The sequence below is a fragment of the Molothrus ater genome, chromosome 2 (assembly GCF_012460135.2).
Source record: "Molothrus ater isolate BHLD 08-10-18 breed brown headed cowbird chromosome 2, BPBGC_Mater_1.1, whole genome shotgun sequence".
NCBI classification, from domain to species: Eukaryota; Metazoa; Chordata; class Aves; order Passeriformes; family Icteridae; genus Molothrus; species Molothrus ater.
The window spans coordinates 760,300-784,077 of NC_050479.2; the positions used below are offsets into that span (position 1 = coordinate 760,300).

At 49.9% G+C, this 23,778-nt stretch overlaps 2 protein-coding genes across 3 annotated transcripts in view; one reads left to right on the plus strand and one right to left on the minus strand.

Annotated features, from left to right (window-relative positions):
- IFNGR2 (interferon gamma receptor 2) lies at nucleotides 1–19,921 on the plus strand. 2 transcript variants are annotated; one of them, XM_036390229.2, is made up of 7 exons: nucleotides 1–169; nucleotides 5,414–5,540; nucleotides 7,972–8,147; nucleotides 10,725–10,873; nucleotides 11,835–11,988; nucleotides 12,649–12,803; nucleotides 17,009–19,921. In XM_036390229.2, exons 1-7 carry the CDS (start codon nucleotides 85–87, stop codon nucleotides 17,165–17,167), a joined length of 1,005 nt encoding a protein of 334 aa, XP_036246122.1. In that variant the 5' UTR covers nucleotides 1–84; the 3' UTR covers nucleotides 17,168–19,921. The 2 variants fall into 2 exon arrangements, with proteins under 2 accessions (XP_036246122.1, XP_036246112.1); XM_036390219.2 differs by having other exon boundaries at nucleotides 3–169; nucleotides 11,832–11,988.
- Nucleotides 19,856–23,778, minus strand: part of TMEM50B (transmembrane protein 50B) — a 10,264-nt gene continuing 6,341 nt past the window's right edge. Inside the window, exons 5-7 of the mRNA XM_036378828.2 lie at nucleotides 23,142–23,234; nucleotides 21,935–21,992; nucleotides 19,856–20,530 (exon numbers count right to left, since the gene is read on the minus strand). Of these exons, the coding sequence (XP_036234721.1) occupies nucleotides 20,485–20,530; nucleotides 21,935–21,992; nucleotides 23,142–23,234 (197 nt within the window). The 3' untranslated portion in view covers nucleotides 19,856–20,484. The remainder of the gene's footprint in view (nucleotides 20,531–21,934; nucleotides 21,993–23,141; nucleotides 23,235–23,778) is intronic.

Below are 23,778 nucleotides of genomic sequence, written 5' to 3' on the forward strand. Positions count from 1 at the left end.
GTGCGGCCGCCGCAGCCCAGCCCGGCCCGGCCCGGCCCAGCCCGGCCCGGCCGCGCTCGGGGGGACCCGCGGCCGAGCGGGGCCATGCGGGGCCGGGCTCCGCTCCGCTCCCTCCCGCTCCTGTTGCTGCTCCTGCTGCTCCTTCTCCTGCTGCTGGGCTCGGCCGCAGGTGGGTGCGGGGCCGGGGGAAATCGGGGTTCGGTGCCCGCGGGGTTCGGTGTGTGTGGGGTTCGGTGCCCGCGGGCTCGGGGTGGCCGCGGCGCGGTCTCGGTCGCCGCGCGGGGCCTGTGCCGGTGTCCCCTGTGTCTTCCCCCCGCCCCGGCTCTCCGGGCCCAGAGCAGCCGCTGGGGCCGGGCCGGGCTCAGCCCGTGCCGGGGATTGGTTCTTCCCGGGCCGGGTTCGGTTCTGCCCGGGCCGGGTTCGGTTCTGCCCGGGCCGGGTTCGGTTCTGCCCGGTCCGGGTTCGGTTGTGCCCGGCCCGGATTCCGCCCTGCCCAGCCCAGGCTCGGTTCTGCCCGGTCCGGGTTCGGTCCTGCCCAGCCCGGGGTCGGCCCTGCCCAGCCCCGGGTGCTGCTCCCAAACCCCGCTGTGGTGGGACCCGGTGGGGATGGTGTGGGGCTGTGGCACCGTCCGGTGCTCGTGGCGTGGCAGACGTCTGAGAGGTGGCACCTCCCGTTAAAGGCCGTTTAAAAGTGTGAATGGACGCGAGTTTGGGTTAAGGTTTGGTGGAGGTGTCCCTGCCATGGCAGGGGTGGCACTGGGTGGATTTAATGTCCTTCCCAGCCCAACCCAGTCTGGGATTCTGTGATTCTAAACCCCTGGATCCCTGGCAGTGCCCAAGGCCAGGCTGGACACTGGGGCTGGAGCAGCCTGGGGCAGTGGGAGGTGTAGGAGGGGGTAGGGTGGGATAATGTTTAAGGTTCCTCCCAACCAAAACCACTCCACGATGGAACGAGCTGTGCACAGAATGTGGTGCTCACTCTGGCACTCAGGCTTTCCATGAGTTCAGCGTGTCCCATGTCCCGGTGGTGCCCACGGCCTGGCTGACCAGCCTGGCCCTGGTGAGCCCTGTGGGGCTCTCCGGTTGTTCCAGACCCAGTGGCTGGACTGAGGCAAACCAGGGCAGGGCCTCCTGCAGTCAGCGTTGCTCGGTTTCATCCCATCAGCAGCCGATGGACTTCCCAGGCAGCTCTGGGAATTCCAGAATCCCGAAATGGATTGGATCAGAAAGGAGCTTGTAGCTGGTCTCGTTCCAGCCCCCTGCCACGGAAACCAATCTTGCACTATTCCTGAGAAGCCACTTTGTTGCACTGGAACAGGAAAAGTCTGCACAAAATCCCCCAAAGCCCAGATTCCTGTTCTGCCAGGCAGCAGGATGGTTGTTGGGGGCTGATGCAGGGGAAGGGATCAGGAATGCCTGAGGAGCAGCAGGAGCTGGGACATGGAGGGGTCACCCAAGCCAGGCTGCTTTCACTGGCTGTGATTGTGGCTTCACACTCTGCTGTGAAAGTTCTGACTCACGGTTTGAAGTACCGTGAATTCTCTGAACAGCAGGAAAAAACAATCTGAGCCTCTTGAGGCTGCTGCTCTGAAAGAACCAGCCCAGTGCAAACCCCTGCCAGTGGGAAGGGACCTCTCTGTCTTCCCCTGGCTGAGGGAGTTTGGGGTTTTGAGGGTGCTTGGACCTGTGGGTGCTGTGTTTGAAGCGCTCATGTTGTTATTTTAGGCCACGCAAACTGGAGATGAGGAGGAAGTTGAGTGTGTGATTTCAGCAGTTGCAGTCCCTGCCCTGTGAGGGAGGGATCTGACAGAAATTCAGATTTCCCTGGGTGCTGAGGAAGCAGCTCCTCAGCCTCGTGGCGCCCTCGTGGCAGCCCTCAGAGGGCACATGAGCCCGGGGGTGTTCTTGGCGAACTCTGCAGCGTCTTTGATAATCTCTGCAGTGTTTTCCATGAGCTCTGCGATGTTTTTGAGGCTGGCAGGGGAAATGACTCATTTTTGAATGCAAAATAAGCAGTGTGCAGCCAGGGGATCCCAGACTGGGCTGGAGGGAGCTTAAATCCCATCCCATGGCAGGGACACCTTCCACTGTCCCAGGTGCTCCCAGCCCCAGTGCCCAGCCTGGCCTTGGGCACTGCCAGGGATGCAGGGGCAGCCCCAGCTGCTCTGGGCACCCTGTGCCAGGGCCTGCCCACCCTGCCAGGGAACAATTCCTCATTGCCAAGATCCCAGCCAGCCCTGTCCTTCATTGCTCTCGATTTAAGGTGTGGTGGGAGTTGCTGCCGGTGGTGTTTGGTTCTCAGAGCTTCCTGGGATTCTGTAGAACAGGGTGTGACAGAGGTCTGAGGGCACAGATGGTGTGAGATACCTCACCACGTGCCAGACCAGCAGCGAGAGTGCAAGAAAGGATCCGTGGGACTGGAGCGTGAAAATTTCTCACCAATTCAGAGGCGGCTCCCTGGGGGCCTTCCACACACCAGGGAGGTGAATGGACTGGGAAGCTGTGAGGAATCTCCCTCAGGTCTGCAAAGCTGCACCAGCCACGTGTGGCCTGAGGCAGTGTGTGTGTTCTGAGAGCGCTGCTGAGAGATGAGGCTGAGAAATTCTTGACAGGCTGATTAAACTTTGAGAGAAGCACAGCCTGGCTTGGCCGTGTTTAGGGTCACGCTGTTCCACCCCTGCCAGGGGCAGGGTTGCCTTCCACTGTCCCAGGTTGCTCCAGCCTGCTGGCCTTGGACATTTCCAGCAATGGGGCAGCCACAGCTTTTCTTGGAAAGCTAGAGGTCAACTCACTATTTGGTACTTTGGACTTAGGGCTTAATGCAACTTGATGTAGAAATCAAAAAACCACAAACTTTTTAACAGGAATCCGCATTTCCACGAAGCCTGGGCCGGAATTTGACTCAAGTCAAGCTTGATCTTCTGATCTCACTGGTGTAAAAATTAACAGACTGGGTCTTGGGAGACTCTGTTCTTCAGAGTTAAAAACTACCTGCTGTGGTGGGGGGTATTTTGTCACAGTTCTTCGTCAGGCCAGGCTGGATGGGGGAAGCACTGGGTGATCTGTAAAGTCCCTTCCAACCCCCACCATTCCCTCGCCCTGTGACTCTGATGGTGGAGGGAGTCACTCCAGAAAAGCACATGGGCTGCAGAAGGAAAACCTTTTCCCCTGCAGGACCCAGGAGAGATCCCAGGGCTGCTGGGGCTGACCCTGGAGCCTGGGCCGTGTCCCGCAGAGGTTTTGGTTCTGCTCTTCCTCCCTGGCTCCAGCTGCTCCCTCCCTTCTCCCCAGCCCTTCCTCCTCTCCACCACCCCCATTTCCCTCCTCCTTGCCCGTGGCTGCCCTCCAGGCCCTGCCTGGCTCTGTCCCTTTTTTGGCCATGTTTTGGCAGCTTCCTCCTCCTCGTCCTGGGCTCTCAGTCTGTCCTTTCGTGTCCCACAGCTCTTCCCTCTTCCCTCCTGAGCAGGAGCTGGAGGCTGAGGGTGGCTGCTGCAGTGCCTTATTTTTAAAATTTTTAAAAGTTTAATGATATTAAAATGGTTATAAAAATAGTAATAAAAATTAGAGTAATAATAATTTAGACAATTTGGATTAGGACAATAAGAACAAAGAGTTACAGACAGTCCGGGTACCTTTTCTGGGCAAAATAAGCCCGAAAAAGGCCCCACGTTTACAGAGGATTAACCCTTAACAGCAACAGCCTGTTGCATATTCCTACACCTCATCCATGATGCATCAATTCCATTCAAACTCAGGATTCTGGCTGGGCAGTGTCAGCTGCTTCCTCTGAACCCTGACGGTGTCATCATGGCTGAGTGAGGCAGGAAGAAGTTCATTTCTCCTGATAATGGAGCAATGAATTCTCTTTCTCTGAAAGATTCAGGTGTCCTGTGGCTGCTATCTGGTGTGAGTCCTTTCTTTAAAAAGTGTCTTACATAGCAGAGTTTCTATTTTAACATTCTGTTATAACCTAAAACTACATTTAACACACTACTTAAGAAAATTAACACAACATAACTTTCCAACCTAACATGAATAATATTCATTTTAATATTTGCCAAAAGCCAATCATAAACCAGGCATTTTTCACATCTGGGCTTGGGGCCCTCCCCACCACTGAGCTCCTGCCATTTCCTGCCTGGTGAGATCACTTCCAAAGCTGGCACAACCAGAGGTTCCTCAGGGCCACCACGTCTCCCTGAAGGGTTTGCTTTTTTCCAGCTGCCTCCTGGAAGGTTTCACTGGAATGACCTCAGGGTCAGCAGGAGGAAGATGGGGGGGAAAAAGAGAGGAGAAGGCTCCAGGGAGAGCTCAGAGCCCCTGGCAGGGCCTGCAGGGGCTCCAGGAGAGCTGCAGAGGGACTGGGGACAAGGCCTGCAGGGACAGCACCCAGGGAATGGCTGCCAGTGCCAGAGGGCAGGGCTGGGTGGGATCTTGGCAATGAGGAATTGTTCCCTGGCAGGGTGGGCAGGCCCTGGCACAGGGTGCCCATCTGGGTTGTGCAGGGAGGCAAAGGTGAGCTGCAGGTAGAACAGAGCAGCTGCTGTGATCACCAGTGGGCAGAGGAGGGACTGGAAAACCTTCCAGAAAAAAAAAGGATGTTCCTGTGAGGAGCAGAAAGGGGCTCAGGGGGGACCCCATTGCTCTGCACGAGTCCCTGCCAGGAGGGGCAGTGAGGGGGGTCGGGCTCTGCTGCCTTGTCCCAAGGGAAAGGAGGAGAGGAAATGGCCTCAAATGGCACCAGGGCAGGGGCAGATCAGAAATTAGAAACAATTTTTCCCTCTCAGGGTGGTCAGGCCTTGGGCTGAGCTGCCCAGGGAGGTTTGGAGTCCCTGGAATTGTCCCAGAGCAGTCTGGATGTGGCCCTGGGGACAGGGATTGGGGTGATGCTGGTGGGGCTGGGGTGGCACTGGGAGATCCCAAAGGGCTCCAGGTGATTCTGGGATTCTGGGACCCTCATTTATGGCTTCATGGGGGACTGGGTGGTGTTGGTGGTTTTGTGCTGGGCTCGGTACTTTCAGCTTTATGTTCTTTATGGAATAAATAAAAAACAGGGAGTAGGAATTCATGGATACACTGAACTCCACACTGGTTTGGGCTGGGAGGGACCTCAAATCCCACCCAGTGCCACCCCAGCCATGGCAGGGACACCTCCCACTGCCCCCAGTGCCCAGCCTGGCCTTGGGCACTGCCAGGGATGCAGGGGCAGCCCCAGCTGCTCTGGGCACCCTGTGCCAGGGCCTGCCCACCTGAACATGCCAGAGCCCCTGGAAACAGAAGGAGAAGGAGAGGAAATGGTTTTACCTGCAAAGCAGTGAAAATTTAATACATGGTGATGGAATTTGGAGACTGAAATTTGGCTACTGTGCACTTGAATGTTTCAATAATTTTTTTATTTCTCTTCTTCCTTTAGAAACTCCTCCCTATTTACCAGCCCCCAAAAATGTGGAGGTTTATTCCTACAACTTCCAGAGTCTGCTGAGGTGGTCTCCTGTTCCAGTGGAGAATGGCACAGTGCTATACACAGCCCAGTACAGAACGTGAGTAAGCAGTAAATAAAACCAACTCATTTTGTTCTAATCCAGGATAACAGCTGGTTTTAAAAAGCCCAGAAACCCTGAAAATGAGTAAGCACAGAATGAAAGGGTGTTTTTTATCACAGATGTTTTTATGTATCTCCAAGAGCAGCTCTTGGTGAATGACAGGCCCTTGGCCCATGAGGTGTCCTCTGAGCTGAGGAGAGATTGCAGCCCTGAGGACACCCAGAAATGTTGCACAGAATTTTAGCCTTTCCTGATTCTCTCTGGGCAATTTAATTTTCCCCATATTGAGGAGCTGGGTGGGCCCTGGGGTTAGTTTAACCCATGTGAAGCCAGAGCTGTGTAACACATTCTTGTCTCACCAGAAGTGGCTGGGAGGGGGTGTGGTGTTCCAGGTGGCTGCACTGCCTGCTCTTGGTTTATTATCTTGGTTTGAACAGCCAGGTGCCTGTAAGGAAGGCAGGAGCCTCCCCTGAAATGGGAAATGCAAACCCCCTCCTTCCAAATTATGATAATTTTGAAATTAAGGAGCTCTCAGGCAAAGATATGGGAATAGGAACAACAGTTCTTTACTAGGAAAAGTAAAATAAAAATGCAGTAACACAAACCAACCCTGCCAGAGCCAGCCCATGCCCTGTTCCCTGTGTGTCAGGGGGTGGCACAGCTCCATCCCATGGGGGCTCAGCCCTCCTGCAGTGCCAGCTGTGGCTCTGCTGGAGCAGGGATCCTGCACAAGGGGGGAGTTTTCCTCTGCAGCTCCAGGGCTGCTGGAGATGGGCCTGGGCTCCCTCTGGCCATGCAGGGCAGCAGAAGCTGCTCCTCTGGCAATGCACTGGGCAAAGGCTGCTGGGCTGTCCCAGCACCTCAGATTGGATCCAGGTAGGAATGCTTGGCTCCTCCCCTGGGCGCAGCATCTCCCCATGGGATGGTGGGATTGGATCAGCCCTGCAGGGACACTCAGTGGCCATGGACAGAGGGTATTTGATAATTAATGGCCCATGAACAGAAGATATTTCCCCAGAGTTATGAGGGATGGGTTATGGAAGAGATAAGGAAAACTGCCCCCCAGTTTTAACAGCTGGCCCTTTATCAGAGGATATCCCCCTGGAATTATCAGGGATATCTGTAACTTCTGCTGTTAATTCAACAATTTGAGGTGAACCTTTGGCTGTTTGAATGTCTGATTCCCATGTTTGAGTTGTCTGGTCATGCCATGTTAGTTCTGATTTGTGTGTTTTCCCAGAGCCATCAGTAAATGCTGTTACAGCATTTAAAGGCACTGCACTTAACATGGGCTTTCCTCTGAAGCTCAGTTTTCCTTGCTACAGCCTGGAAAGTGAATAGAACAAACACCTGAGAAGTTCAGTAATGCAATTTGCAAATCCTCTGATTTTGCCATGCCCAGTCAAAATATCCCTTTTTCAAGGGCAGGTAAATCCCCTTAAAATCTTTGCCTGGCATTGATAAAAATCATGGATGAGATAAAGAACACTGCCCCACCTGGTTTCAACAGACAATGATGTGTGGTAGTTGAGATGGAGACAATACAAAGCCACACACTCCATTTTCAGAAGGCTTCAAGCTGTTTTTATTCTGGCATGCATGCTTTTTATACATTCTTACAAAGCTCAGAAGTTTACATTTTACTCATTGGTCATGAGATACAAACAAAGTGCTCTTTGGAATGGGCAGGTGCAGATTTCTCTTGTTTATCCTTCTTCCTTTCTTGGTTTCTGTGTCAATGACCTTGGTAGAGTCATTGTGCAATGACCTTGGGACCCTGAGCACATCCAGAGGGGCCAAGGAGGCTGGAGAGGGGCTGGGAACACAAACCCTGTGAGGAAGCCCTGAGGGAGCTGGGGGTGCTCAGCCTGGAGCAAAGGAGACTCAGGGCTGCCCTCCTCACTCTGCACAGCTCCTGAAAGGGGCCTGGGCTCAGCTGGCCCTGGGCTCTTTCTCCAGCAGCACTGACACACCCAGAGCACACAGCCTCGAGCTGCACCAAGGGAAATCCAGGCTGGAGAGCAGGGAAAAGGTTTTTCCAGCAAGGCTGAGAAAGTTCTGGAATGGCTGCCCAGGGAGGTGGTGGAGTCCCCATGCCTGGGTGTGTTTAACAAAGCCTGGATGTGGCACTGGGTGCCAGGGTTGAGTTGAGGGGTTGGGGCTGGGCTGGACTCGATGGCCTTGAAGGTCTCTCCCAATCTGGTCACTCTGGGAATTCTGGGAATTCTGTGAGAAGTTTTTCAGGGGTAAACATGGATCCTCTTACCATGGATCCTCTTACCATGGATCCTCTTACCAACCTCTCTGGCTCACAGAGGTGCTGTAAACCCCCTTCCCCAGTGCCAGACCCCACACTGGTACAGAACACCCACCCCTCTGCTCCCATCCCGCCCTCAGCCTGAGGGATGGTGTTTGCTGTGCTCTGCAGATGGTCCTACAGGAACTGGAGCGATCTGGGCTGTGCCCAGAGCCCCCAGCCCCAGTGCAGGTTCCCCCCCGAGCTGCAGCGGCGGCGCTGGACGATCCTGCTGCGGGTGCGCGCGGAGCTGGGCACGCTGGCATCGGCCTGGGCACACTGCCCTGCCTTCGTGGCAGAGAGGAACAGTGAGTGCTGGGGAAAGCCTTGCTCCAGGGGCTCTGGGGACAGCTGGGCTGCCTCCTTGGGCTTTCTGGGCTCTGCTGGGACAGGGGTGGTGCCCTCAGGAGCTGGGACAGAGACCAGCAGTGAGTGCTGGGGAGCAGCCTTGCTCCAGGGGCTCTCTGGGGACAGCTAAGCTGCCTCTTTGGGCTTCCTGGGCTCTGCTGGGACAGGGGTGACCTAAGGAGCTGGGACAGAGGCCAGATGAGTTCAGAGGAATAAAGGGGATATTTATTGAAGGGCCTTTTGAGTGGTTTTGGGGCTGGCAGGGGGAATGACTCATTTCTAAATGCAAAATAATCAGTGTGCAGTCATGGCATCCCAGACTGGGCTGGAGGGAGCTTAAATCCCACCCAGTGCCAGCCCTGCCATGGCAGGGACACCTCCCACTGTCCCCAGTGTCCAGCCTGGCCTTGGGCACTGCCAGGGATGCAGGGCAGGACCACAGCCACAGTCATGGCTCTGCCCAGGTGGCTCCAAGATGGAAGCAAAGAGGGCTTGGTCAGGAGATCTCACATTTTAATAAGTTTTAGTCCATTTGCATACAGGAGTTAACTGTCTGATTAATAGCTTCAAATGATGAAGTTTCATCCTCCTCGCTCGCTTGCCTGCCCTCCTCTTTTCACATTGTTTGTGCTTTGGGCCTGAAGTTTGAAGAGATTGTCCTTGAGTCTCCAGCTAGAATGGGGTAGTTTTGTCTTCCCCACCCTGTGAAAAGATCCAAGTAAAGAGGATAATACAAAGCTTAAGATAATTTAATATAATTTAATATAAAGCTGGACACCAAAACAGAGCAGAGAAACCTAAAACCCCAGGTATCAAGGGGATTGAGATGTTATTGCCCACAAAGACTCTGAGGCCTCCCCAGGGTTTGGTTCTGCTCTGCTCCCTCAGGTGTCACCAGAGAAACCCCTGGGCTCCTGGGTGGTTGGGCCTTCAGAGAGCCCCAGTGTTCTTCTGCTGGAGGATTTTCCACCTTCTCATTTCCCTACTCAGCTCTGCCCACACACACACCACAAACTCTCTGAGGCTAAACCACCTCTTTCTGCTGGACAGAGCCCTTTTCTGATAAACAAAAAGTGTCCTGATAAATATAAATTGTCTAAAGTGTCCTGGTAAATATAAATTGTCGTGATGAATATAATTTGTCCTGAGAAGTAGAAATGGTTCAGATAAATAGAAATGGTTCAGAGAAGTAGAAATTGTTCAGAGAAATATAAATTGTTTACACTACAGTGTAGAAGTGTCAAGGCCACACTTTAAATCCCAGACTGGGTTGGGCTGGAGGGACCTCAGAGCCCGCCCAGTGCCAGCCCTGCCATGGCAGGGACACCTCCCACTGTCCCAGCTGCTCCCATCCCAGTGTCCAACCTGGATCCCAATCCTGTCCACCCCAGGCTGTGGGGCAGGACTGGGATCCTCAGAGGCTGGGACAGCACTGAGCTGATGGGAGCGTGGGACAAAGCAGAGGCCTGGGGGGAGAGGAGGAACATTCTGGGGTCATTCTTGTGTCACTGCCCTGGAGATCAGTTCCCAAAAACAAATCCATGGCTCCTCCTTCAGTGGAGGATCATAGTCACTGGATTTGAGGCACAGTGAGGAGCTGGTGCATGCAAGGAGTGATTTTGGCTGTTAATGAGAACTTCTGACAGCACTCTATTGGTATTTTCATGATTTACACCCTGGAGCACTGGAGGTCACCATGCTTATCCTGATGGACACATGGAGACATCCAAGCAAGGAGGGGAACATTCATTATTCCTCTTTCCCTCTAGGGCCCAAACAGTGGTGGGGTTTTGGGGAGCATGGAAGGTGTGGCAGGCTGATCAAAGGAAGAGAAAAGAATGATTTTATGGCCAGTAACTGCAGATAAACTGAGACACTTCAGAGCATCAGCTATTGGTTAATATTTAGTGAAAAGTTAAGCAAATATTGTAAATGCATAAAGTAGATGAGGAAATGTTGCCCTTTCCTGAGCTGTCGATATTTGGGATGTTTGCTGAGAGTGTCCAGGCAGGGAACGGAGCTGGGCAGGGGCTGGAGAATCCCTGAGGGAGCTGGGCAGGGGCTGCAGAATCCCTGAGGGAGCTGGGCAGGGGCTGCAGAATCCCTGAGGGAGCTGGGCAGGGGCTGGGGCTGGAGCAAAGGAGGCTCAGGGGCCCTTGTGGCTCTGCACAAGTCCCTGCCAGGAGGGCACAGCCGGGGGGGTCGGGCTCTGCTCCCAGGGAACAGGGACAGGAGCAGAGGGAACGGCCTCAGGCTGGGCCAGGGCAGGCTCAGCTTGGACAGCAGCAGCAATTTGCCCATGGAAAGGGAGCTCAGGCCTTGGCAGGGGCTGCCCAGGGAGCTTTGCAGTGCCCAGCCCTGCAGGTGTCCCCTGCAGGTGGCACTGAGTGCTCTGGGCTGGGGACAAGGTGCCCATGGGCACAGCTGGCACTGCATGGGCTGGCAGGGCTGGGCCAGCCCCGGGGATCTGGGGGTTCTGTGGGGCTGGAGGCAGCTGTGCAGCCCAGGGTTTCCCTGCTCTCTCTGTTTGTTTTCAGCCACTCTGGGCCCCCCCAGGGTGAACAATGTCAGTGCCAGCCCTGGCTCTCTGCTCATCAGTGTCAGCCCCCCCTTCCCCCCCGAGCCTGGGGACATCCTCCAGTACCTCGTGTCCTACTGGGAGAACACCACCAGTGCCACAGAAAAGGTAAGAATTCTCTCACATCTCTTCTTGGTGCCTGGGGGCTGAGGGCTGGAGTCAGTGTCCCTTGGCAGGACAGCAGTGGGGACAGAAATTCAGAGTGTTCTGTGTGACCCTCAGCGAGGGTCACCACAGGGGCTGTGGGTAAAGGGTTCTGCCTTGGCACAAGGATTGCTGCACTTCCAAACTTGGGAACTTCCTCCCTCTGCTTGGAAAGAGCTGCAACCCCCTGCACATCCAGGGACAGAGCTGCTGCCAGAGGTGACTCTGCACCCCACAGTTCCCTCAGCACTTGGGGAAACTCGGGAAGCCCCTCCTGCTCTGCTGTGCTGGGAGCTGCAGGAACAGGAACAGGCTGGGATGAGCTGGGGTGAGCTGGGATCATCCCTGTTCATCCTGAGCCCCACAGGTTTGGGATCACCACGTGCTGCTCTTGCTCCTGCCTGGGAATTGTGTTTGGACAGGCCAGAGGTGCAGGGGAGCTGTTCAAGTCAGGCTTTAAAAAAAAAAAAGAAAAAAAATTTAAAAAAGAGGAAGCTTCCAAATGACGTCAGTCTGAAGCCAAACGTCTAAAAACAAGAAGCAAAAACATTTATTTACAACCTGCTTCTGCCTCAAAGTCCCTGTTAAATCATCTCCACTTCCTTCCTGACATGCAGCACCGTGTGTTTTTCTCACACACAGGACACCTTCAGCTGACAGCCAGGAAAGGAGTCACTGTGGTTTTCTCTTGCCCTCCATTTCTCTGTGTTTTGCTCCCTGCCTGAGCTGCTGCAGAAACTGCATCAAAATTCCCAGAAAAACTGAAATATTCCACTGCTTCTGTTGTTTGGGAAAGCTGAGCGAGGAAAAATAAAAGCTGGGCTTCTTGAATGAGAAATTTAAATGGGGGAGGGATATTTGTGTTGCAAACTGGTCTGGTTTTCACAACAACACCTTTTTTGTTGTGTGTGTGTCTTTCCAGCAGAAGCTAAGTGAAAGCAAGACACTATTCCAAATTGGGAATCTAAAGGAGTCAACACTTTATTGCTTCAGTGTTCAAGTGCAGCTGAGGATTTACTCGGGTCACCTGCTGGAAGGGGAGCCAAGTGCCCCACAGTGCCACAGAACTGCCCTCAGTGGTAGGGACTGGCAGTGGGGTTTGTGTGGGGTGGGAGGGGGTGGAACACGAGTCCTGCATCACCTGGACTGTCCCTGTCACCCCCAGTGTGTCAGCAGTGCTGGGAGCACCAGGGGACTTCGCTCTTGGCATCAGTGGCAAAAGAATCAGGAGATTTCAGCCAGGGATGGAGGGAGTGTGGTACCTTCTCCTTTTCCTTCCTAATCCTGCTGGAAAATGGGATAAAGGAGTTGATCCTGGAGCCAGGCTGGGAGAGCTGGGGGTGCTCACCTGGAGAGGAGCAGCTCCAGGGAGAGCCCAGAGCCCCTGGCAGGGCCTGCAGGGGCTCCAGGAGAGCTGCAGAGGGACTGGGGACAAGGCCTGCAGGGACAGCACCCAGGGAATGGCTGCCAGTGCCAGAGGGCAGGGCTGGGTGGGATCTTGGCAATGAGGAATTGTTCCCTGGCAGGGTGGGCAGGCCCTGGCACAGGGTGCCCAGAGCAGCTGGGGCTGCCCCTGCATCCCTGGCAGTGCCCAAGGCCAGGCTGGGCACTGGGGACACTGGGAGGTGTCCCTGCCATGGCACGGGTGGGATTTAGGGTCCCTCCCAACCCAAAGCATTCCATGATTCCATAAATGTGAACCTGCCACATGTATTTGGATTTTTGTCCTTCTTTTCCAGAGGCAACCCGAGCTGGTTACGTCATCCCCCTGTTTGCCCTGGCCTTGGTGCTTGCCCAGCTGGTGGCAGCTGCTTTGCTGATCCTGTGGAAACACCGCCACAAATTCAAATACTGGGCTCAGCCCCCTCTGGAAATCCCATCCCACTTCAAGGAGGTACGTGGGGCCTGTGGGGTTTCTCCTGTAGCAGAGGAACAGGGGGAGCATCCCCCAAAGCAATGAAAAGAAATAGAGATGAGCAAGTGATGGCTCAAAATGTGCTTTTTGTGATCTCCCACTCCTTTCCTGTTTTGCTGAGCTCAAGGCTCCTTCCTGTGCCTGGCTGGGCTTTCCTGGCAAACCTGGCCTGGCTGCTCCTGCTTCCTGCTCCTCTTTCTTTGTCACCATTTTTTGCCACTGTTTTTATTTCTTTGTCATTATTTTTTGCCACTATTTTTATTTCTTTGTCACTCTTTCTATCAGTCTGTTGCTTTCCTAGCAAACCCAGCCTGGCTGCTCCTGCTCCTCTTTCTTTGTCACCATGTTTTTTGCCACTGTTTTTATTTCTTTGTCATCATTTTTTGCCACTATTTTTATTTCTTTGTCACTCTTTCTATCAGTCTATTGGTTTCCTGGCAATCCCATCCTGATCGCTTCTGGTTCCTGCTCCTCTCTCTTTGTCACCATTTTTTGCCACTATTTTTATTTCTTTGTCACTATTTTTTTGCCACTGTTTTTATTTCTTTGTCACTATTTTTTTGCCACTGTTTTTATTTCTTTGTCACCATTTTTTTGCCACTGTTTTTATTTCTTTGGCACCATTTTTTGCCACTGTTTTTATTTCTTTGTCACCATTTTTTGCCACTGTTTTTATTTCTTTATCACCATGTTTTTGCCACTGTTTTTATTTCTTTGGCACCATTTTTTTGCCGCTGATTTTATTTCTTTGTCACCTTTTTTTGCCACTGTTTTTATTTCTTTGTCACTCTTTCTGTCAGTCATTGTCAGCCCCAGGCTGGGGCTCAGAGGTTTTGTGTCACAAGGGCTGCAGCAGCTCTGCACAGGCCAGCCCAGGCTATTGAAATATTTTTATTTTTGTGGTTATTGTGACACCTCAGGACGATCTGCAGGGGCTGTTCCTGGGCAATTCCTCTTTCTGTTTTTAGCAGGACTCAGAGGAAAAGCTCCCCCTGGTAGCTCAGACATTTCTGGGCTAAACCACAATGGTTTCAGTGCTGCTCTTCCTCTTTTTCCCTTGCACAAGAAGCTGCCCTCAAGCAGAGCTGTGATGTAAAAGTTCTTATTCAGCATAAAATTCTGGTTTTTAAAGGTTTTATTTGTGTGCAGCTCGTGGAGGTGAATATTTTGTGTCTGCCAGAGCTCCTGTGGAAGAGAATTCCCAGCTTTTTGTAGCCGTGGGCTGAAGGAACCCAGAGTGAATAATTTTCTGTCCTTGTGCTGCCCCAGCTGGCATTTCATAGGGGTCACTTGTCCAGGGAAGGGCATCTCATTTAGGGGAAAAAATCCATGTGCAGTGTGTTGAAATAGCAAAAAAATCCTTGTGCAGGGTAGGAAAATAATGAAAAATAATCCTTGTACAATTATTAAAATAGTGTAAAAAATATCCCTGTAATTATATTAAAATAGTAAAAAAATCCTTGTGCAGGCTATGAAAATAATGAAAAAAAAATCCTTGTACAATTATTAAAATAGTGTAAAAAATATCCCTGTAATTATATTAAAAAGGTAAAAAAATCCTTGTGCAGGGTATGAAAAAAATGAAAAAAATCCTTGTACAATGATTAAAATAGTAAAAAAATATCCCTGTAATTATATTAAAATAGTAAAAAATCCTTGTGCAGGGTAGGAAAATAATGAAAAAAATCCTTGTACAATTATTAAAATAGTAAAAAAATATCCCTGTAATTATATTAAAATAGTAAAAAATCCTTGTGCAGGGTAGGAAAATAATGAAAAAAATCCTTGTACAATTATTAAAATAGTGTAAAAAATATCCCTGTAATTATATTAAAAAGGTAAAAAAATCCTTGTGCAGGGTATGAAAAAAATGAAAAAAATCCTTGTACAATGATTAAAATAGTAAAAAAATATCCCTGTAATTATATTAAAAAGGTAAAAAAATCCTTGTGCAGGCTATGAAAAAAATGAAAAAAAAATCCTTGTACAATGATTAAAATAGTGTAAAAAATATCCCTGTAATTATATTAAAATAGTAAAAAAATCCTTGTGCAGGGTATGAAAAGAATGAAAAAAAAATCCTTGTACAATTATTAAAATAGTGTAAAAAATATCCCTGTAATTATATTAAAAAGGTAAAAAAATCCTTGTGCAGGGTATGAAAAAAATGAAAAAAATCCTTGTACAATGATTAAAATAGTAAAAAAAAAATCCCTGTAATTATATTAAAATAGTAAAAAATCCTTGTGCAGGGTATGAAAAGAATGAAAAAAAAATCCTTGTACCATGATTAAAATAGTAAAAAAATATCCCTATAATTATATTAAAATAGTTTAAAAGTCCTTGTACAGGGTATGAAAATAATTTAAAAAATCCTTGTACCATGATTAAAATAGTTTAAAAAATCTTTGTAATTTATTAAAATAGTAAAATACACTTGTACAGGGTATTAAAATAGTAAAAAGAATTCCTTGTGCAGAGTATTAAAATAGAAAAATAATCCTTGTAAAAGTTGTAGTAGTAAAACAGTAAAAAATTGTGTAGGGTATTAAAATAATTTAAAACTCTTTGTAGAAGATATTAAAATCTATAATAAATAATTGAGCAGGGTATTAAGAATAAAAAATCCCTATAATTATATTAAAATAATAAAATATCCTTGTACAGGGTATTAAAACAGTAAAAAGATTGTGTAGACTATTAAAATAATTAAAAACTACTTGTACAAGGTATTAAAATAATTAAAAATTAATTGTGCAAGGTATTAGAACAGTAAAAAGAATCCTTGTAAGTATGTTAAAATAGTAAAATATCCTTTTTACAGTGTACCAAAATAATAATAATTTTAAAATCCTTGTACAGGGTATGAAAATAGTCAAAAAAATCTTTGTACAGAGTATTAATATAGTAAAAAATCCTTGTACAGGGTATTAAAAATAATAGAATAATCCTTGTACAGGGAATAATGATAATAACAATAACAACAACAACAATAATAATAATAATCTTTTTAGAGGATAATAAAATAAGAAAGAAAAGTAAGTAAGAAGCTCATTATATAGAGTATTAAAATAGTTTTAAAATAATTGTTCTGGGTTTGAAAAGAATTTTTAAAATAACTGTACAGGGTCTTAATAATGAAAAAGTTGTGCTGGGTATTAAAATAATAACAAAAAAGAATTGTGCAGGGTATTAAGCAGTGCAGCCTGTCATGCAAAGCACCTGCCAGGACTGAGGCTCCTCCTGTGTTCTGAATTTCTGAATTTCCCAGATTAATGAGCAGCAATAGTGGATCCCCTGCACAGCAGGGCCTGGCAGAGGATTTAAAATGTGAATTAATAAAAGGGATCAGCCTGGGATGGGGCAGGACAGAGGGGAGAAGAAGGGAGCTGGCAGAGTGTTTAAAATGTGCATTTCCAGAGTGTTTAAAATGTGAATTAATAAAAGGGATCAGCCTGGGATGGGGCAGGACAGAGGAGAGAAGAAGGGAGCTGGCAGAGTGTTTAAAATGTGCATTTCCAGAGTGTTTAAAATGTGAATTAATAAAAGGGATCAGCCTGGGATGGGGCAGGACAGAGGGGAAAGGAGCTCATGGGCCTTGTGGTGGCTGCAGGGGGAGTGGAGCCTGATCAAACCTGATTTATTTTGTCCCATTTTTCTAGAGCTGCCTGCTGTGGTCACCAGCCCTTGTTTGGTTTATTCCTGGGGAGCTGCTGGCTTGGTTTTGGAGGGTGCTGGGTGCCAGGAGAAGCTGCAGCTGCCTGGGCTGGCTCTGGGCAGAGCAGGGCAGAGCTGGGGTGCCCTTGCTGCAGGTGCTGCATTCCTGCAGCTGAGCATCCCCAGCTGCCAGGGGCTTGCTCCTGACTCAGAGGGATTTCAGCTGGCATGGAAAGATTGGCCAAAATCTATTAAAAAAACCCCAAAGAGCCAATGAGGAACTGCAGCTGCTCTAACTCACCTCAAGGGATAATTTTGGAGGGATAATTGATTTCTTTTCCCAAAGAAATAAGGGGGGGTGTTTGAACATTTTCCTTGTTTGGTTTTAAGGAAGCCCAGGATGGGATATGCAGGTAGCATTTAATGGATCCCATGGATTTAATTCCCCATGGATTCTGGGCTGGAGCAGTTTGTTGGCTCTGGGGTTTCTAACAGGACCTAACCTGGTGTTCTGTGGTTTTTCCCAGTTCCTGAGGGACCCTGGCTTGGCTGACCTGGAGGAGCTCAGTCCTGCTGAGGAGGAGCCCCAGGCCCTTGTGCTTGGAGAGGGACCTGGCCAGGAGGGTGAGGATCCTTCACCCAACACCTGCAGGGACAGGGCAGCCACTGCAGGGCCACCCCTGTGAGTGTCACCTGCCCTGGACTGCCCAGAGGCTGCTGCCAGGACAGTCCTGAACAGAGGAACAGAGCCTGGGATCACAGGAGAATCCTGAACATGAACCCCTGGGATCACAGGAAAATCCCTTGGGATTACAGGACAATCTCTGGGATCACAGGAGAATCCTGAACAGGAACCCCTGGGATCACAGGACCATCTCTGAAATCACAGGACCATCCCCTGGGATCACAGGACCATCCCCTGGGATTACAGGACAATCCCTGGGATCACAGGAGCATCCTGAAGCCAGACCCTGGGATCACAGGACAATCCCTGGGATCACAGGACAATCCCTGGGATCACAGGCCAATCTCTGGGATCACTGGACCATCCTGAAGCCAGACCCTGGGATCACAGGACAATCTCTGGGATCACTGGACCATCCTGAAGCCAGACCCTGATGCTCCAGGGGCCTCTGCCCAGCTCCTCACCGTGCCAGAAGCACTGGGAAGAGGGAAGGGGAAGGGCAGGAACACTAAATTGCCTGAAGCCAGGTGATTGAAAGGGGTGAATTCCCACCCCAGCTTGGAGGAATAACTGCACTTTATTGATGTGGGGTGACCTGGGAATTTTCAGGGAATGGAAAGCTGCAAGGGGAATTCCATTCACACTGCTTGGTTTCTGTTGGCAATAACACTCCCATCATCCCCACCCCAGTCTGCTTTCCTCAATCATTTTAAGTGCAGGACAAACTAAAGAGGAGTTTGTGGGTACTTTCCTGGGGTGCAGCTGTGCCAAGAGCCCCTCCCAGTGAGGTCTGTTCTTATCTGCCTGCTCCCACCCTCCTGAAGCTTTAATCTGCTGCTGCAGCCAGGCCAGGGCCCTGCACACCACAAAGGACCTGAGAGGAATTTTATTCTGAGTTTTTCCAACATTATCAGTCCCTGTCAGACACTAAAACCTCTTGCTGAGCACCAGCAGAAGAGAAGTTGACTGAGAGTTCTGGTTTTAGTGCCTTAATGCAGAAGAGCCCAAGTTAAACCCCCCCATCAGCCCCTGTGGGGTCTGGAGTGTCCAATAAAGCACAAAGAATAAGTGAACCTCTTCTGTACTAAAAAAAAAAAATGGGATTATTTGATTTTTTTTTTCCCTGGGTTTGCTACGAATTGTTTAAAAACCAATAAAAAATGTGGGGTTTTTTGTAAGTGCCTGGTTGGAGGGCCCTGGCAGAGCTGAGGTGCCACTGTCCCAGCCTTTCCAGGAACAGCCCAGGCCAGCAGCTGTCAGAAGCTTCATCAGGTGCTCCCTTGCAGAACAGATCCCATCCCTGGGATTGCACAGGCTGCTGCCAAGGGAGCTCCAGGAACTCCTGACTCATGCAGGAATTGCCAGGTCAGCACCAGCTCTGCTCTGAGCACCCACACTGAGGCTGGGCTGGGAACAAAGCTCACAAAAAGGAATCACAGAACTCAGCCAGGGACAGAAATGAGGTGAAACCCCTGGGAATATCTGTGTGTATTCCTGAATAAACCTGCACTGGGCTTGTGGCAGGGACTGTGCTGGTAAATGTTTTTACACAGACATTTATTAAATTAAAAAGCATTTACTGGGAGTGACTCCAGGGTTGTTGTGACTGAGCCCCCCTGTCCCCTTGGCTTGTGAGCTGTAAAAGTGCCCAGAGCAGTGGCAGCCATTCCCTGGGTGCTGTCCCTGCAGGCCTTGTCCCCAGTCCCTCTGCAGCTCTCCTGGAGCCCCTGCAGGCCCTGCCAGGGGCTCTGAGCTCTCCCTGCAGCTGCTCCTGTCCAGGTGAGCACCCCCAGCTCCCCAGCCTGGCTTGCAGTTCAAGTTCCCAGTCCAGGCACAACTCCTGGCACTGGGAGGAGTTCCAGGGATCAGTTCCAGCCCAAGCTCCTTCCTGACTCCCTAAAGAACCCAAGAAGCATTCCCAAGCTCCTGGAGCAAAGCCTGGCGTTCCTGGGTGCTGCAGGCCCTGTGCCAAGGTGAGCTGCTGTACAAAATTCACTGGTTTGAGCACCTGGGTTCGCTTTTAGTCTGGAATTGCAAGCAGTGAGCACCCCTGGGATGGGGTTACTGCAGCCAGGGCACGAGGGCAGCTCCACACTGGCCCCAGCTCCTGCCCCTGCAGTAATTCCCACCCAGACAAACAGCTCCCAGCCCAGCACAGCATTTCCACTCAGCTCCTGACACCACTGAGGCAGCAGCCTGGATATGGGGGAGTTGTAAAAGCCTTGGGAGCCAGGGGAGAGGCAAATGCTGTAAAAACCACAGAGAAAAAACCACAGAGAACTCGTGAGAAGGACTCACCCCAGCAAATGGATCTGCAGGGACACTCCAGGGACATCAAACATCCTCAGCCTCACTTTCTGTTTCACTCCACCGAGATGAAACTGGATTCCAATAGTTCATTAATGGAAACAGCCATAAAATGTAAGAGGTAAATACATTTTAACTGGGGCAATAGCATCCTTAAAACTGGGTATGAGTCACTCCTAAAATTTATTGAAACTTGAAATTATTACAAGGTTGGACTGTGAGCAATAAATCCATCCATGGCCCACTTCCTTTTAAGCAGAGAGGGAACAGGTCAGGAAAACTCATTTCTCAGCAAACAGCTTCCCCTGGAGACAGTGACACTGGCATGAGTAGCAAGACACTGCTCTGACTCATTTATTCTTCATAGCAAGTACAACTGGCATCAGTTTGTTGGAGTTTTTTTATTCTAATATCAGGAAATACATTAAATACTAACTGGTATCTCTTACACTGAGCAGCATGAAATTAATTCCAAGGACTGTGGTGCCAGCAAATGTCCTTTGTGCCAGAGCCATCACAAGTCAGGAATACTTTGCATTGCCATGCACAACCTGCTGAGTGTAGGGACTTGCTTAAAAACCCATAACCTTTTACCAAAAGAAGAAGAAGAAAAAAAAAGAAATCTACTTTATTTTTACCTGAACAATAATATAAAATGTTTAAAATCAGCTCTTATCCCAGCAGGGCTGGGATGGGCTCTGTCCTGTTTGCTCACTATTGTTCACAGAAGCCTCGGACACGGGTGGAGCTGTGCAGGAGAAGCTGCTGGGAGGGCAGGGAGCTGGAGGAGAAAGCCTGGAGGCTGAGCAGGGAAGGCTGGCAGCCTGCCCTTCCCTTGGAAAGGACAGATCCTGTCCTATGTACACATTCACAAGTGTGTCCTGGCACAGGAGAGCTTCAGACAGAGCCTGGAATTGTCTCAGTTCCACCAGGCTGGGAAGCAAACCAAGGACAAAGGACTGTGAATTATCTACAGACAAGAACCGCGTGGCAGCTGGGGGCCAAGGGAGCTCAGCCCCACAGCTCTTCTGTTCTCCCAAACTTGTAGATCAGGGTGCTGAGGGGAAAAAAGAGAAAAGGAATAAAAGTCAGAGCACACATAGGGTGATTTTAACAGTATCCCTAAATCTTACCCAGTGCAAGTCAACAGCCCAGCCATGAACTGTGAGAGTCAGATCAGGATCTGGGTTTGGTGTTTATATTTGGCTTCCTGTGCATGGCTGGAACTGTGGGAGCCAGCTGAAGTCCAAACAGAAAAACATCCACTTTCACAGCCCTTCTGAAGGAAAGGCCTGGGAGTTATGAAATTCAAGGAGTCCAGAGCAGCAAGGCTCACTCTGCTGCCTGGGAACCAGCTCAGTGTGACAGGATGTGCTGGGATAAAACCTAAACAATTCCATTTTTCTGAACAAATCAGAGAGAACCTGGAGTCTGTGGTAGAGAACCAGATCCCACATGCCCCATGTTGTGGCTGCCCCACAGCTGGCAGTGTCCCAGGCCAGGCTGCACAGGGCTTGGAGCCACCTGGGAGAGGGGAGGGTGTCCCTGCCCAGGTGGGACTGGATGGGATTTAAGGTCCCTTCCAACCCAAACCTTCTGGGATTCTAAATAAAACGAAAAACTTCAGGCACAAAATCTGCCTTCAGCAGCTTCCCTTCTCCATCCCAGAGGGGATTTAGGAGCTGCTGTTTCCTGCAGGAATATCCCCATTTCCCAGAGCCCATGCAGGTCACTGCAAAGCACCTGGTGTGGGGCTGGAGGAAAAGGATCAGCCAGGAACTGAAAGAAGAAAGGAGGTGAGGTGAAACTTCCAGTGACTCATCTTGGAACTGACACTGCTTAACACCTTCAGTGCCTTTTATTAATAAAATCCATGGATTGCAAAATGCATTCCACAGCTGAAAGGAGTTATTAGAGACTCCAGATCGATTTTCAACTGTTACATGATAGATTTAATAATATTAGTTGACATAAATCCAGTGTGCTGTTACAAAACACACCAGCATGCTCTTAAAAAATTTAATTCTCACTCTTTAAACTGCAAGCTCAGCCAGTGAAGGGAAATACAGGGAATATCAAGTACCAGAGACCTGAGCCACTGGTGTGAAACAATCTGGAAAAGGAGAATGGGATCCCCCAGCTGGCTCTGCTGGGAGCAGAGCCAAGGGATTGTAGGAGAGAGGTGAGTGATTGCCATTTTCCAAAACCAAAACCACTGGCAATTCCTCATCCAGAAAACTGTGCATCCCTGGCCACCCACATTCCAGAGCTGCACATCCAGGGGAGCAGAGACAGCTGGGCCAACAAGGGAGGGAGCCAAGAGCCTGGCCAGGGCAAATCAAACCTTGCTTCTCAGCTCTGCAGCAAGGGGAGCAGGAAACAGAGCTGCTTTTCCAGGAATATCAATGTATGGAGCAGGAAAGTCCCTCTGGAAAGAGGGGAATCTGCCCAGGTAACTTACCTGAAAAATATTAATGCATTCTGGAAAAACACTGCTAATCCAGGGTACACATTAGTGTCTGCAGAGGAGGAACAGAGGAAACACTCAGTCCTTTAGTTCTGGCAGCTGGGTTTAACAGGATATTCCAGCTCCTGGGAGCTGAGTTAAATGGGATATTCCAGTAACTGGGAGCTGGGTTTAACAGGATATTCCATATTCCAGTTACTGGCAGCTGGGTTTAACAGGGTATTCCAGTAACTGGGAGCTGGGTTTAACAGGGTATTCCATATTCCAGTTACTGGGAGCTGGGTTTAACAGGGTATTCCAGTAACTGGGAGCTGGGTTTAACAGGGTATTCCAGTTACTGGGAGCTGGGTTTACCAGGATATTCCAGTAACTGGGAGCTGGGTTTAACAGGGTATTCCAGTAACTGGGAGCTGGGTTTAACAGGGTATTCCAGTTACTGGGAGCTGGGTTTAACAGGATATTCCAGTTACTGGGAGCTGGGTTTAACAGGGTATTCCAGTAACTGGGAGCTGGGTTTAACAGGGTATTCCATATTCCAGTAACTGGGAGCTGGGTTAAACAGGATATTCCAGCTCCTGGGAGCTGGGTTTAACAGGGTATTCCAGTAACTGGGAGCTGGGTTTAACAGGATATTCCATATTCCAGTTACTGGGAGCTGGGTTTAACAGGATATTCCATATTCCAGTTACTGGGAGCTGGGTTTACCAGGATATTCCAGTAACTGGGAGCTGGGTTTAACAGGATATTCCAGTTACTGGCAGCTGGGTTTAACAGGATATTCCAGCTCCTGGGAGCTGGGTTTAACAGGATATTCCAGCTATAGGGAGCTGGGTTTACCAGGATATTCCATATTCCAGTTACTGGCAGCTGGGTTTAACAGGATATTCCATATTCCAGTTACTGGCAGCTGGGTTTACCAGGATATTCCAGTTACTGGCAGCTGGGTTTACCAGGATATTCCATATTCCAGTTACTGGCAGCTGGGTTTACCAGGGTATTCCAGCTCCTGGGAGCTGGGTTTAACAGGATATTCCAGCTCCTGGGAGCTGGGTTTACCAGGATATTCCAGTGTCAATCTCAGACTAAAAGCTGGATGCTGTGGCTCGGATTTCCCAGAGACCACAGGCTTCCATCACTGTGGATTTCCTGCCAAAAGCTGGCAAGAGCAGCACTTTCCTGAGGAGCAAACAGGCAGACTTACTCTGTGTGACATATGCTCCAAAGAGAATCCACATGGAAGCAATGAGGGATCCAAACATCAACATGAAGCCGATGAAGAGCCAGATCCGAGCCCCTGCAGGGAGAGTGAAATGTGGCTTTTATCCACAGGGACAGAGAATCCAGCTGCCCCTCTGGGAGGATGGAACACAGCACCTCACTAAAGGCACAAATGGAAAGGCTTAAAGCCAAGGATCAAGGACAAAATCCACCTGCTCAGTCATTGGGAAGTAAAGATATTCCTGTGCTGAAGTTCTCTGAGCTGGAACATGAATGACACACAAAAAAGCACCACAGGCCACTTCAAATGGCAGCAAATCCCTCCAAATTCACAAATCCCATGGAAAAGGCTGCTGGGATCCACGTGGGAACTGGAAAGGGAATTATGAATGGAAGCAGGGAGGACAGCAGGTGCAGGGACACCCACAGCAGTGACACAGGGCAAATGGAAATGTTTGTGACACATGCCCAGGGAATGCCTGCTCCTGAGCCACCCCCAGGCAGGAACTGATTTCTCCCAGCAGCTCTCCAAGATTTGCAGGGAAAGTTTAGGAAGCTAAGACATCCAGAAGTTTAATTTAACCAAGTTCCCTTTTTAACAAGGCCAGCACTTATCTCCA